General features: G+C 41.7%; 1 protein-coding gene across 1 annotated transcript; it reads right to left on the bottom strand.

Moving 5' to 3' along the window:
- Positions 1-1,557: 1,557 nt before the first annotated feature.
- Positions 1,558-12,044, bottom strand: zgc:158482 (uncharacterized protein LOC100009650 homolog). Its single transcript, XM_044029678.1, has 10 exons — positions 11,488-12,044; positions 10,342-10,551; positions 9,597-9,755; positions 7,551-7,675; positions 5,194-5,388; positions 3,605-3,695; positions 3,275-3,473; positions 2,840-2,937; positions 2,581-2,711; positions 1,558-1,828 (listed from the first exon to the last, which is right to left on the bottom strand). The coding sequence occupies exons 1-10, from the start codon at positions 11,966-11,968 to the stop codon at positions 1,652-1,654; spliced, it is 1,866 nt and encodes a 621-aa protein (XP_043885613.1). The 5' UTR covers positions 11,969-12,044; the 3' UTR covers positions 1,558-1,651.
- Between the last annotated feature and the right edge of the window lie 3,094 nt (positions 12,045-15,138).

Raw genomic sequence — 15,138 nt, 5'->3', positions numbered from 1 at the left:
CACTACGAGTTCACATTCTTCTGTGTAATTCCTTGTGTTTTTAGACTGCACCACCGACTAGACTGGAAAGTGTGGTTCCATAGGGAGCGTGCGCAGTGTGCAAATACAGTCCATGCAGACTCAAACTGGTTGAAATGGGTGGCGTGTGTGAGACGGTGAGCCTCTGAAGAGTTTGCGTTGTACTAAGTGCCACCTGCACGTATTTGGAAATCACCCAAAACGTCAGGCAAAGAAAGCTGAGAAGTCCCAAAACAGCTTACACAGCAACAATGTAACCAATCAGAGAAAGAGGGTGCAACTCACAGGTTTTTTTTAAAAAAAAGGAAAGACAAGGCAGTTAGTCACTATTAGAAAAGATAATCGTGGAAAACACCTAATGTGTGATAACAAAAAATAAGGGTTGGGGAAGGGGAGGGGTAAATAGAGATGCTCTATTCACTCTCACCTTGTTTGATTTGTGGATCCAGAATTAAATGCTTTTTGATCTGAAGGACTGCGGCCTCATACATTTATTATTTTTGCTAGATAGAAAACTTAGTTGATTTTCTCAAGAAACCCCGCCATGCTAATGTTACCGGTAAAACTAAATCACATACACAACTTTCAGTCACATTGTTCCAATTCCAAATGCCAATAATACTAATCACATAATTTGACAGAGATAAAAACAACAAAGCCGGTGCTGCTCTGAGACTTTAGCACAGTACTGTAACTCTTATTGTAACACTGGACCTGCTTTAACTCAGTATCTCAGGGCTTTGTTCACGAGTGAGGGAACAGTGGAGCAGCATATGCGCTTGCTCTGCCGCACCACTGTGAGATGAGGCCAAAGCAAAGCTCTCGATCTGCCGGTCCATCTTCGTTCCTACCCTCACCTGTGGTCATGACCGAAAGCACAAGGTTGCTGGTACAAGCGGCTGAAAGTGTAGCTCACCCTAACCCTGGAGTCCATTGCGTGAAAAGTGGCATCTGGTAAGGATGCCACTGGCGGAACACCTCTTTAGGGAGGTGTTCCTGACACGTCCAACTGGTAGAGGAGCCCTCAGGGCAGACCAAGGACGAGGTGGAGAGATTATATCTCCTCACTGGCCCGGGAGCACCTGGGGATCAGAGTTGGACCATGTCTGGGCCTCCCTGTTAGAGCTAAAGCTAGCCCCAAGACCCAATCTAGGATAAGTGGTTAAAAATGGATGGATGGACCTTTAAAAATATACATAAAAAAATACACAAGGGAAAGTCACCAGAGCAGAACAGTATTAGATACATTACAAGCTCATTGGAAAGCAGCCATATTAGTATGTGTATATATATATATATATATATGTATATATATATATATATATATATATACATACATATATATATATATACATATATATATATATATATATATATATACACACATACACACATACATACATATATATATATATATATATATATATATATATATATATATATATATATATACATACATATATACATATGCTGATTATATAATGTCCCTTGCCACTAAATACTGTGTATAATAAACATTAAATGCTCCTTCCCTGCAGGCTGACACTGGCATTGCTGCTTTTGATAAAGGTGAGATTTGTTCCCTGAGCTGGAAAAGTTCAGCGTGTCTGAAAAAAGGCTGAGAGCCCTTCGCTCATAGCTTCGTGCTCCCAGATAAGATGGAGGAGTACGTCTGAGCGGTCAGCGGCGCGTAGCACTTCTGTTTGTCATCGAGGAACTGAAGAGGGTCCCGGACACGCGCCGGGTCAAAACCCTCCTCCACCAACTTCACCTTCATCTGCTTGAACGTCGTGGTCACCTCCACAGCGTTCTGGACGGACACAAGCAAAGGATCCGTGAATACGATCATCGTCTGCTTTTTTGACAGTTTTCTAATGAACAATGTGACATAAATTTTTTTTTTACAATTTTTACACCTTCTAGTGATGGTAAATGTCTGTTTTCTGGTCTTGACGACCACTCAAAGCTGCCATTCACCCATTCACACCTATTCACTCATCGCACATCTTTCATACCCACTCACATGCTCCCGGAGCGGCTTAAGTGTCTTGGACAAGGACATGTAATCTCGCAGAGCCAGGAATTAAACACATATGGAATTAGATTTGTGTCAATATTTTTAGGTTTGGGAGTCACCGTCTCTCTGGAACTCGTTCTAACCAATAATTGTAAGTACAACTAACACGGACAGCGACTCCAAGCCCCTGACTACTTCTGGGCCATTGAGCTGTCACTCCAAAACTCAGTAGCCAATCAGCAGGCAGCTTGGTCAGAATCGCAAAACAAAAAACAAAAAAACTATGGTGCAAAAACCAAATCAGGGAGCGCGCAATTCCGATCATTGCAGACAAAAAGTGTATTTTCAAACAAATAAAATACAACATCTTTGAACAGTTAAATGGATATTTTATTTGCAATTTGTGTATTTTTGATTTTGTAGGTTCAAATATGGATACAAATCTAATTCCATACATCTCGTTACCGTGCAGAACTGAGGCTTTAATGTACCAGGTATTTGCTCCAAAAGTGAAGCGCAGTCAGGCGAGCGTGTCGCTGAATTACCTGTATCCGTATGAAGCGAGGGCGGGCATATGGAGGCAGGTAAGTGACCACGTGCTGATACACTTTACTTCCATCAAAGTGGGCGTCTTCCGTAAGCGTAACAGCCGCCATCCCTGCGCGCCCCTCGTGCCCTGCGTCGTCGACCAACAGAGAAACAGACACATAGTTCTCTGTCACAACTTAATCATTATTTATACATCAACGTGTCCTTGTAAAAAAATATAAAAACAAGTCATGCACAGGGGACATTTGACATCACCTGGCACTTGGACGCCGTAGACGTTCGCTTCTTGGATGCAGCCGCTGAGCGTCAGGATGTCGGACACCTCGGTCGTAGCCACGTTCTCACCTTTCCACCTGTGGACTCAAAGGAAACGTCCACAAAATGTCAAACGAGTCCATAAACGTGGCATCATGTCAGGGATAGGGACACTAAACACTGTAGTACACATGCCAGGCCTGTATATGGCGCTGTAACACTGCACCAAACACAGAGAAGGAGATGTTGTTGAGCATGTGCATAAAGCATGTGAGCTGTGTGTGTGTGTGTGTGTTATATTACACGTCAATGTATAAAATTACAGAAACAAAGAAACTCAACAATCTCCAATAATAATACTTTTTCACTGTAAAAGTAAAAACGATTGTGACGCTTCATTCTGCACTAACTTTAAATCTATAGTTACGCCCGTACCGGAACGTGTCGCCCACGCGGTCCTGAAAGTAGATGAAGTTGTCCTGGTCGATCCGCATCAGGTCTCCAGTGTTGAAGTAGAGGTCTCCTTTCTTGAGAACGTCGCGGAGTTTCTTGCGCTCCGTCTGTTCCCGGTTGTGGGCGTAACCGACGAAGGGAGCGACTTTGGTGATCCTGGACACCAGCAGCCCTGTCTCCCCTCCAACAAAGAACACAGCTCACATTAGACACCACATTGTGTCCTGATTTGACCTCCACGACCGCATCTGTATGTGATAACGATAACAATAATAACAATTCTGTGATTTATATTGACAGTTGTCTCGTTACCTTTGGGCACTTCCACACAGAGGCCGTTAGCGTCTCGGACCGGTTCGTCTCGCTCTGTGTCGTACTTAATGAGAGTGTAAGGAAACAGCATCTACAGGAAGAGGTAAAAAAAAACTGTGATTTTTTTTATATAATGTTTCGATTATTTAAGATTGTTCCCAAAGTGCAGCAGGGAACTACGGTGGCCTTCACATATCATTTCTGCATTTGCATATTAATCTTCTGCTTTGAAATGTGACATGAACGTTTCTGTTCAGATACTTAATAACTCACTTTCTTCTTACGTGACTTCACGTGTCTCCTGCGTTTCACCTCAGCATGTAATCAGTTTCACCTGTGAGCGGCAGCACACCTGCTCCCAATCTAATCATCAAGCCTCTACTAATTCCCTGGTTCTCCAGACCTCTCGTCGCCTCTGGGTGGCAGCGTCGCGCCTCTCCTGAAGACATCTAGTTCTCTGCCGCTTACTTAGTTATTTGTTTGTCTTCTGCGTTGTTAACTTCCTCCTGCGTTCTGTCTTCGCCTGTCTGCTCTTGGGACGTGACAAAGATGTAATGCAATTTGTGCCCAGTTAAATCTTTTGTGCCAGAATTGATTTTAAACTATTAATGTTTGTTGTTTTCAAAGTCTTTAAAGATGTTTGATACAGCAGAGATTTACGGTCATCCAACCAGCTTATGCTTATGCACGACGTGTCTAGACCAGGTCTAGATATAAACAGTGGGGTGACCGAACCTTTTAATACGCAGCAGTGTCACTTTTTATTCTTGTGTATGTTTTAATTTGGTATTTAGTTGCTTTGATTTATGTTTCATGAATTTGTTTTGACCGTGTGTCTGTAATGCTTTTATTTTGTAAAGCACTTTGGTCAACTGCGGGTTGTTGTAAAGGCCTATAGAAATAAAGCACATCGCATTACATATAGATGAAGTGTTCATATATATATATATATATATATACTAGGGCTTTAACAGATAAGCGGACAAGTGCACAGTCTCAGCTTCGATATTAGAAGTCATTAACACTCTTATGAACCACCAAGACAATCAGGCCGCCTGGATCGAGCGAGCGAGAGCTTCTGACTCCTTTTTCCCCCCAAGATAACTTTCACTTTCGATATCCGGCAGTTATTATTCAACCGTTTAGTTGTCACGGTGCTGAGAAGCTGACGTCACAAACGGTGAATCTCGTCTGTGACCCGAGGTCCTACCGTAATGACAAGTATATGAGCGCAAAGCTCTATTTCTCTGCTTTCCATCCTGTACCGCTTTATCCTCCACATGAGGTTCGCATGACTGAAATCTAATTGATAAAAATGTCTTTTTGAGCTGCTATTCACAGTAAGTCACAAATAAATGGATGGAAGTTCATTGTTGACTCAAATGTGCGGTAAAAATAATCTCAACTCTCCGCCTTTAAAGCCTTCCGTCACTTTTTATGGTTCTCTGGTGGAACTCCGCAGCTGTTCCATGGTCCGTCGTGAGATGCCATTAAAAGCTCCAGACCAAAAAAAAAGAAAAAGCGACAGGAATAGGCAAAAAGAAAAGACGTGGAAGTGGAGCTGAGGAGTGGCCGGTAGTTTTGCTTACCCGGTGAAAGAAGTTGACGCGCCCGATGGCGCCGATTTTTCCCGCGTAGTTGAGGAATCCCACGTTTCCCTCGGTGGAGGCGTAGAACTCTTGGACTTTGATGTCACCAAAGCGACTGAGAAACTCTCTCCATATGTCGGCTCTGATCCCATTGCCGATGGCCACTCTCACTTTGTGGTCCTTGTCGTTCTCTCTCTGCATTTTCACATTAAAATATGACACATGTTTACAACTGTTGCACTGTGTGTGTGTGAGTGTGTGGCACACATTTTCACACGACATACACTTTTACTACAAAAATGATGAGCGAGAAATGTGTCCATAAAGTCCCATACTAGTACAGGATGATTTGGTTGCCAAGTTACTTGATATGGTCTTCCTGAGTAAAGGCCACCATCTATTCCTAGAGGTGACCAGATACAGACAAACCGCCTCCGCTGGGCCGGTGTAGGGTCACGCGGTAAACTGAGACAGCACCTCATGTGATGCCATCAGATACTCTGAATGGCCATACATGTACACAAAACCTTTGGAGTACTCCAGACTTCAGGAGACACAGTTTGAAGACACAACACAAAAGGAGAGCGATCAGTTCCGTCGCACAAACATTGATCCGCTCCAACATTGATGATTTCTACACACGCGCGTGTGTGTGTGTGTGTGTGTGTGTGCCGTATATTCCATAACGTTCCCTGCTCCTTAAAGCCTGTAATAACACAGAGGGCTGGAATATGATCGTGGAGATTTTCTTTTCTTCTATTTTTGGTAAGCCAGCTGTGCAGCTGTATGGGAATGCACATGAAGTGAATCTCTGAACCGGATCTGACTGAACGGGAGCTTGCTGCAGCCGGTTTCTCGATTCCTGTGCAGCTGTTTTTTTTTTTTTACAACGTTTTCCGATAAGCAGGGGAGCGGCACAGTTAACACAACCACAGCCACCCGAGTTCAATTCCACTAGCTCAACGCCTCTAATCATTAAAACAAACCTGACATTTGGCTATTCCTTTCCAATAATAGCCTCTCAGGTGCAACAAAGCAAAATCGGCCTTTTACAACTTTGTTGCTTCTCCTCTCGTGGTACTTCGGAGGAAAAATCAGAAATACTGTTCTCGTGCACATAGTGCAGCTGAGGTCACCGTCTCTGTCGCTCCATCTTCATCTAATGTCACTACGCCAGTGTGTGAAGTGTACGTGAGGAAGAGGAGGATGATGACGAGAGAGCAAAAGCATCTTCCTGGGAATAAATCTATCCTCCTGTGAAAAGTCCGTAGCTGACTTTGCGCGGCCTAAATTTACACCACTGTATTTTGACCTTGGTGATAATGCCACTGCTACTTGGTTGGTATAAAATTGTCTGAACTGACAAGGTTGATTGCTGCACGTCTAATAATTACAACAACAACAACAACACAGCTGATTTAAAATTAAAATGTGTTTTAGGCAAACACCAACGTCCTCAGATGCACTGAGCTACGAGAGGATGTAGATCTCTGCCACTGTGCACGATTAAATTAACAGAGGAAATAGCAAATTTTAGGTCATTATGAGGAAAAATGTTTGGTTTTTACCATTGAATGTGTTTGAATTCTACTAACGTCTAAGTCATTTAACTTGTGATCCACAGAAAAGAGTATTGCCGGGCTGAATGATTTCGAATGTTTACATCATTTTCACTCCTATTTAAAATGATTACTATGTGATATTTGTGCAGATCTGTGAGAAACGTGTATAGATCAAGACACTCATTCATCTAAAATGATATTTTGCCTTGAACAAATATTGCGCTTGCAGTCGTTATTATATATAGATTAGAATGTTCTGGGAACCTCACTAATGTTCTCCTCAGTAACGTGAATCTGGCAGTAAATATAAAATTGAGTTTTAATCCCAATGGAGCTTTCCCGGTTAAATAAAGCCCATACTACTACGACTACTACTAATAATAATAATAATAATGACTAAAGGTGTGTTCACATGTGTTTTCTTGGGTCACGTTCAATTTTGTGATTCTTTAATCCAGACCTTGTATAGTCATGTTTCTCTGCCATCAACCTCCTGCCTCTCATAAAAAGAAATGATGGTCCCTGGTTTGGGTTTCAGCTGAGAGTTGTAGCCGTCACATGACAAAGACGCTGCTGCTGCTGCAGAGGCTTCTCCATGTGCAAAGAAAACAAACAGAAACGGGGCAAACGTGGGGGCAAAAATACACAGGAACCAAGAGCCACTTCAAAAACACTGCACATTTTGTCAGTTCTCTGCATTTCTTCCTGTCTTTGGTGTCCGCAGACTTCAGAGTCGGTAACTTCATATCGTTTCTTAAGCCAGAGCTAAATACATGAGTAAATGGAAGGTGTTACCTTTGGTGTGCTGCACAGGTAACGCATCACCTCCCCAATGTACTGCACAACAGTCACGTTGTGTTTCCTGCAGTCGTCCCAAAACTGAGAGGCAGAGAACTTCCTCTTCAGAATGATGGTGGATCCTTCAAAATAAAACCAGTTTAAAAAAAAAAAAAATTAAAAAAAGATTTAGGTAATGAGTTTAAGAGCAAAGGAATATGGTTAACCACATTTTATGATGAATTTTATATGGCATTTTTAGTCATGATATAAAGTAGCAATAACTGTGCAGAAGTCACAGAATTTAACCTTTTTTTTTCTTTTCTTTTTGCTCATGAAAACGAGCCAAGGGAACTTTGAACTGTGAGGTATTTCCAAATTTCAAAATACACTCCGATTTGAAACATTTTGGGGACTTTTTTACTTTTTTACTGTCTTTAGATAGTTTGTGAAAATTAATTATTTTCCTGATTTTAATAGTTTGTTGAATATGAATATGTGCACAAGACAAGAAGACATGTAAGTACGTCAATTGAAAACGATCAACTTAATTGTAATACTATGTTTTTAATTATTAAGCATTACTTATTGCAAGACTAATTCCATATTCCTAGTACTTGAATTTACTGAATTACTGTGATTTTCCTGCTTTCAAAAGCTATTTCCATCGCATTCATTACTGCACGCACGCACGCACGTCACATCTCTACACAGCTGTATCGAATATCTCGTAGTATGAGTGCAGCTCAGGCTGTGGAGCTACTCCTGATATATTACAGCAGTGTGAACTTTAACCTATTTTTCACCAAAGCATTTCTGAACGTGGAGGTAATCTGGTGTGGTGTGGTTCAGCCTGGCTCTGTTCAGATTACAGATTCACACGGACAAAAGACTCTTTCTCTCACTTTCCCCCCAGGACAGGAAAATCCAGATGGACACTGAGCACGGACACTTAAACGGACATTACTTTTGTTTGTTAGGTGTGAAAGACGTGAGACGTTGTTTGTGACACCACATCACCTCAATAAAAACGCAACGATTCTGCCCCCAAACGACCATAAATGCTGCAGTACATATGCCAGTCCTGTATGTGGTGCTGTGACGCTGTTACAGAAACACAATGAAAGCAGAGAGAAGAAGACGTGGGGAGCTTCCACTGAGCGTACAAAGGGCCTTTGTCAGTTCATCCTGTTTGTTCCCTTGTGTTCTGTTACACTCTGGTCGCTGATCCTGCTCCCTGTGTTTCAGCTCCGTCTGTTTCATATTATCAGTAGACTAAATTTAATATAGTTGCACACGTTCACGCGCCACATGACTTTTTCCACACGCTGACGGGTGCTAAAACTGCACCGCAGGTGAATTAGCAATCTATGAATGGATGATTTTGAAGGCAGATTGCTCTGCTGGGACCAATTAGCTACCTATCAGCCAATCAGAAAATAGTATTCCGTGTTGCCGGGTAAAGTCTGAAAATAGTTAGTTTCCACGAATAGAGAATCATTAGAATCAGTTAATTAAAAAGATGAGTATAAATACACTAGACTCCTTGAGTTTTTAGACATTTCCTTGCTAAGATGTTGGAGATTAACGCGTGTTTTGAGGATTTTTAAGTCGTTTGAATTGATCTACAGTTCTTGTGTCGGACATCGCGCTCATGACTCTTCCTGTGGCTCAGCTCGCTTGAAACCTTGCCAGAGCAGGTACTGATGAAAATGAATGAAAAAGTACCAGGTATGTACCGGTATGGAAAAGCAAAAAAAAACCCTGCCCAGGCAAGTTGAGTCATGCATGGGCTATGTAGTGGAAAAGCAGCATAACAGACAGTAGAGGGAGTGGAGACAGACTGAAACCAGGGTAATAATCCTGCATAGTTCTGCTTTAGGCTGCACAAAAAAGTTGCATGTGACAGCAAATCAGCTGCCTCAATCCCAGATTAGACAAGATGGCATTAGCAGCATTAGACTAAAACTGCAACATGGAGCTTTTAAATTAGGTCACACATGTGAATAAATAAATAAAAACATGCATGAACCAGTACTAATCTGGATACAGCACGTCTCTCACCGGTCTCTATGGAGCCAATGAGGCCGATCAAGAATCCAGCCGTGTGGTACAGAGGCAGGTTGACGTAGATGACGTCATCGAGCGAGACACCGTTGGACGACAAGATGGCCAGAGCTGTGAGGAGGCGGTTCTGATTGACCAAGGCTGCTTTAGGGAGACCTGGAAGACAACGCGATGGAGGCCTGTGACGTGTCATGGCCAGTGCTGGGCAGCAATGACGTACAATATTAAAAAAACAACACTTTTTCTAACTCTTGCACACAATGCTTCAAACATACCTTTGTTGCCTGGACGTTATTTGTATTTATCATATCACTGCGATAAAGGGCTTCAGAGAGATGGCCATCAGACTACTTTTAAATAACATCCACTTTTAATTACAGCATTTTCACACATTACACACCAAAGTATTCTGTTTTTAGTGGCTCTGTGTGTCTGTGTGTGCTTCCGCATGTGCTTGCACTTGCCACTATGACCAACAGAGGGCGGGTGGGGTGAAGTGGGGTGAAGTCTGGCATCTTTAATTGCCTTTTGTGTTGGAAAACCAGCCTAAACCGTGCCATGCCGTGTCGAGCTGGGACCATAGTGGAAAAGGGCCATTTCTAACTAACTAACTAACTAACTACTTACGACGTCGACTTACGAAATACGACGCTATAGCGCCAAATGATTTTTCTTGTTAGGTTGTTATCCTGACCCTTTTGTAGTGGATATACACCCACGCCACTGATAATAAATAAAGTACCTGTCGTTCCAGAGGTGTAAATGTACACCGCGGGGCTTTTGAAAGTCACGTGTGACCTGACGGATCGAGGGAGCGGCGCGTCCGGCGCCTCGTCCACTTTGTCGGCGAAGCTCTGGATTCCAGGTGTGTCGCATTGTTTGGTCGCGAGGAGCACGGTGACGCCCTGTTCCGTCAGAGCGGGCAGCACGTCCTCCACTGCGTCCTTCAACTCTAGAGACAGACAAAGAGACAAGAACAGTCAATTGACCATTAAATCACTTGTTTGGTCCGTAAACTGTCAGAAAAGCGTGTCCTCAAATGTCTTGTCATTGCCAACAGGATGGTAACAGAAGGGTTAATGATTCTTTTGTTAAATAGCGCAAAGAAAACAGAAAATATTCACATTTAAGAGAGTGGAAAATCACTTGAGGTTGTTTTATTTATTAAAAAGAATAACATTCAGTCTTGTATTAAGTACTTAAAAGGGATACTTGAGTAAAAGTACAAGTACCTCACCAGAAAATGACTTTGGTAGAAGTTGAAGTCACTTTTTTTTATAATATTACTTCAGTAAAAGTTAAAGTATATGACATTTACTGTGCTTAAGTATGAAAAGTCATTTTCTGATATAAAATGTACTTAGGTTTTAGGATAGAGCCATGGTGGCTCAGTGGTAGGGTGAGTTGTCGTTCAAATGGAAGGTTGTGGGTTGAAGTCACTTTTTTATAATATTACTTCAGTAAAAGTGAGGCGTTAGGACTGCGCCATGGTGGCTCAGTGGTAGGGCAAGTTGTCTGGAAGGTTGTGGGTTCAATTCCTAGCTCTGCTACTCCTTGAGCAAGACACTTGGCCCGAGTAAAAGTTGCTAGGAATACATATACATATATATATATATATATATATATATATATATATATATATATATATACATATATATATATATATATACATATATATATATATGTATATATATACATACTTTATATTAAGTACAGCAACTAAGTAAGTATTTCTTCTTCTACCAAAGTTATTTTCTGATGAGATACGTGTACTTTTGTATCCCTTTTGTGTACTTGTGTACCAGGCTGCGTGTATCGTGGATACTGCAGTTTGTGATATCGGCGGTATCGGTACCGTCTCTTCTTGTCACATGCATACTTGAAATACCTGGGCCTGCGATCAACAGCTGCGCCTTGCAGCAGCTGAAGCAGTGCAGCAGAGACCTGGAGCGGATGTTGTGATTGAGCAGAGCCACGGGCGAACCTAACTTAGCCAAAGCCAGCCAGGTAAACAAGAGGGCGGGTTCGTTCCCCATGAAAAGTGCCACGGTGTCTCCCGCCCTGTAGCCGGGGTGCGACCGCAGCGCGTTGGCCACTTTGTTGCTCCGCGCGTCCGCGTCCGAGAACGTGAACGTTTCGTTTTCGAACACGACGAAGGGTTTGTGTGGATGCGCCACGCTCTGCTCCAAGAAACGGTCCACGACGAAGAAGTAAGGTCTCCTCCTCCGCCTGGACACAAACCTCAGCAAAATGCGCAGCATTAAGCCACAGTACTGAAGATCCATCCACACATGGGGACAAAAAGTTTTGACTGTGAAGGGAATAATGAGCAAACTTCCCAACACGAGTGTAATAATGTACAGAATCATCCTGGGGGGGGGAAAAACAACAACAACAGGAGCAGTTCCTCAAATGTGTGTGCGGCCCCGACTGCTGCAAAATGGGGGAACGTTGCAAATAACGATTTAGTTGAGTTGGGCGGAGTCAGTGGAAAGGTTTAAATGTAAGTGTATGGATTATATAGGAGGAGTATCATGGAGTTAATGCAGTATGTGAGGAGTTTGCGGGCAGAAGATCTGCGGACCCTTCAAAACACGCAGTTTACGCACACGTTTGCGCAATCGGTGCTTTTTCTGAAGGAGAAAAACAATCATTTTCAACCTAAACGTCAGAGATAAGAGATTTAAAGCAAAACGGAACCGGAAAGAAGTGTATTTTTGACTCGTGTATTATGATATTATTGCTATTATTAATAATTATAATAATAATAATAATAATAATAGGGCTGTAGTAGCTTTTATTTGTGTGGGGAAATTGTTTTTATTAATGTATTTTTAATTTTATTTTAGCTACTCTTCCCTCAGAAACATGAAATAAATAATGTGACACGCCACATTCAAAATATAATGACATAAAAAAAATAATTTCATGTACAATAAAAAATGTATCTCCAACACGTGGCCCGTGTGCCACTTCTGGCCCTCCAAATGATTTAACGCGGCCCACTACTTTATTTTTGTCCGATTTTTTTATTTATTATATCATAACAAACACTTTTATTTTGAAAGTGAAACATCACCACAGATATCATTATTCTGATATTGTGATGGAATATTGTAACGCATTTCCCATGATTGCTTTTTCCCAAAAACTTTTTTCCACTTGACTACACGATAGGTCTCGACCATGTTTGAGTGCCTTGACATGAACAGATTTTCTACTTCTCTGCTGCTTTATCAGCGTTTAAACTCCACTGATCACACTCAGGAGTGTCCCGACCAAAGAAAAACACTGCATGAATGCATGTCACAGCACAGAGTTCACTTTCTGGCCAGGGATGGTTTGAAGGAGGAATGAAGGAAGTTTTCTATGTTTTAAGCTTGTTTTAAGCATAATTGTTTGAATGGAAGGAATAAATAAATATAAATAATTCTGGATCTTTGTAGAGTCATTTTTCATTACACATGTCAGAACCTGTCAACAGCAACCGGTGTGGCCGGTTGCTGCATACACTACAAAAATACAGTGACTGTCTGTATATGGTTTGTGCGTGTTAATGTAAAGTATATACATATATATATATATATATATACTGTATATATATATATATATATATATATATATATATATATACATATATAATGTCCTGTAGGAGAAACAGAGTCTGCGTGAGTCAATTGTTGTTAAGGACGGGAAGATCCTCTCCAGATTGGCCTTCTGTCAGATGTGGTAATAAAATAATAATAATAATGATAATAAAAGCACAAGTCCATAAAACATGGGCAAAAGAAATTTAGACTGGCAGTGCTTTTAAGATGAGCTTGATTGTCCATGTTTCTCTAATAATAAGTCGTTTGAAAAGATCATTTCATTATTTTGCCACACAGCACTGGTCGTTCGACCGCTTGGGTTCAAGAACAATCAAGTTCTACAAGTTATTTTCATGATTGCATGATCTAGTTAAGCAATATTCCAAAACCGTGTTGTGATCTAACGTCTTTGTTTATTTCATGAAAATCTCACTTGAACATAATATTAGTAATCATAACATCATTTAAACTTTATCATAGTAAGCCTGTTGTGCAGTGTCTAGACTCAACTTGTGCACCACCAAGGCGATCAATGTTTTCCATAATATAACACATTGCCTGGCCCCCACTTTTCTCCAGGGGGCTCAGTCCTCTCAGCTACCCCAGTAAGGGCCTCCCCTACCCGGGCACAAGTCTGCCATGCCTCCCCTCACCTTCTCCAGGGTTAGGCCCATGCAGTCCTCTCTCCTACCAGGGTCAGGCACTCACCTGCTCTGCCACATAAGTCCTCTGCAACCCTTACAGTTCCATGGAGCCTTACTTTATCACTTTTATGACTTTAATGATATTATTTTAAGACCAAATAATACAAAAAATATATTCAATTGTGTTAAGAATCTGTCTACTGGACCTCAGGTGTCAGTGTTTAAGCCTAGTCTCTTGTTTTGTTTATCCTGACCCCCACCCCCACACCCCTGACGGAGGTGAGCCTTGACAATCCTCAAGTCACCAGACTTCAAATCAGCCATGTTGAAGATAAAGGTATCGAATGGGTCTAAAGGTGTCTGAGGAGAGGTGACACTAAAATGTGTTAGCATGTCTGAGTGTCTTCTGTTTGGAAATGCGCACTAGCCATTATCATCTGGAAACATCATGACCGTGGAGCAATAGGTCAGAGGTCATCAGCTACTTTGATAATCCAATAATCGGTTAAATGGATTGAAACAAGGCTTCTTCAGCTCCTTAAATGTGAATATTTTCCAGTTTATTTTCCATGTGAAAACTGGATCATTTTTGGTTTGTATGGACAAAAATAAGAGATTTGAGAACACGAACATTTCCACTAAGTGTGATGATACTGAACTTTGAATAAAAAACAACAACAAACTGTAACTGTAGCAACTGTAACTGTAAGAAAACAAATTATTTTGGTAAATAAATGTATACAAAGGTTACGCCAATTTCTTCTATTATGTTAAAATGTCTTGAACCGACATGGATATATATACGGTACCTCTTCCCTTTTGCCCAAATGTCACCCTCTTTATCCGACCTGCTTCTATGCCTCTCTTTATGAACCATTATTGATAAATGCAGTGACACAACAGCGTCTTGGACTTGTAAACGATGCGTCCTGGGGGAGCTGCATGCATGCAGGCATCCTCAGAGCATATCCTTTGAACCTTGGGCCTGAGCCAGAGACTTTTTTAGAGGGCAAGGTAATACCAGGGGTCACTGAGGTCTGTGGGTTGTGAAAGCGTTTGCAGGCACAGTCCAGTGGAGCATGTGGCCAGAGGCTGCTGCACAGAGACATCCTATCACTTTGATGATAGGATGATATCACTTTTTCTTTTTTTTGAACCACACGGACTGAAGCTATTTCTGTCCGACTATAACAAACACAAATATTACGTCACCCTTTTAAAACACTTGCACCATGAACCGCGACACGTACTCAGTCACCGGTGGTGTGAAGGAGTTTTATGTCTAACACATTTTACTGGTGGCTT

Source organism: Solea senegalensis, linkage group LG7, assembly GCF_019176455.1.
Source record: "Solea senegalensis isolate Sse05_10M linkage group LG7, IFAPA_SoseM_1, whole genome shotgun sequence".
Classification (NCBI taxonomy): Eukaryota; Metazoa; Chordata; class Actinopteri; order Pleuronectiformes; family Soleidae; genus Solea; species Solea senegalensis.
The sequence above is the reverse complement of the archived record's forward strand: the minus strand, read 5'-3'. Positions and strand labels throughout refer to the sequence as shown.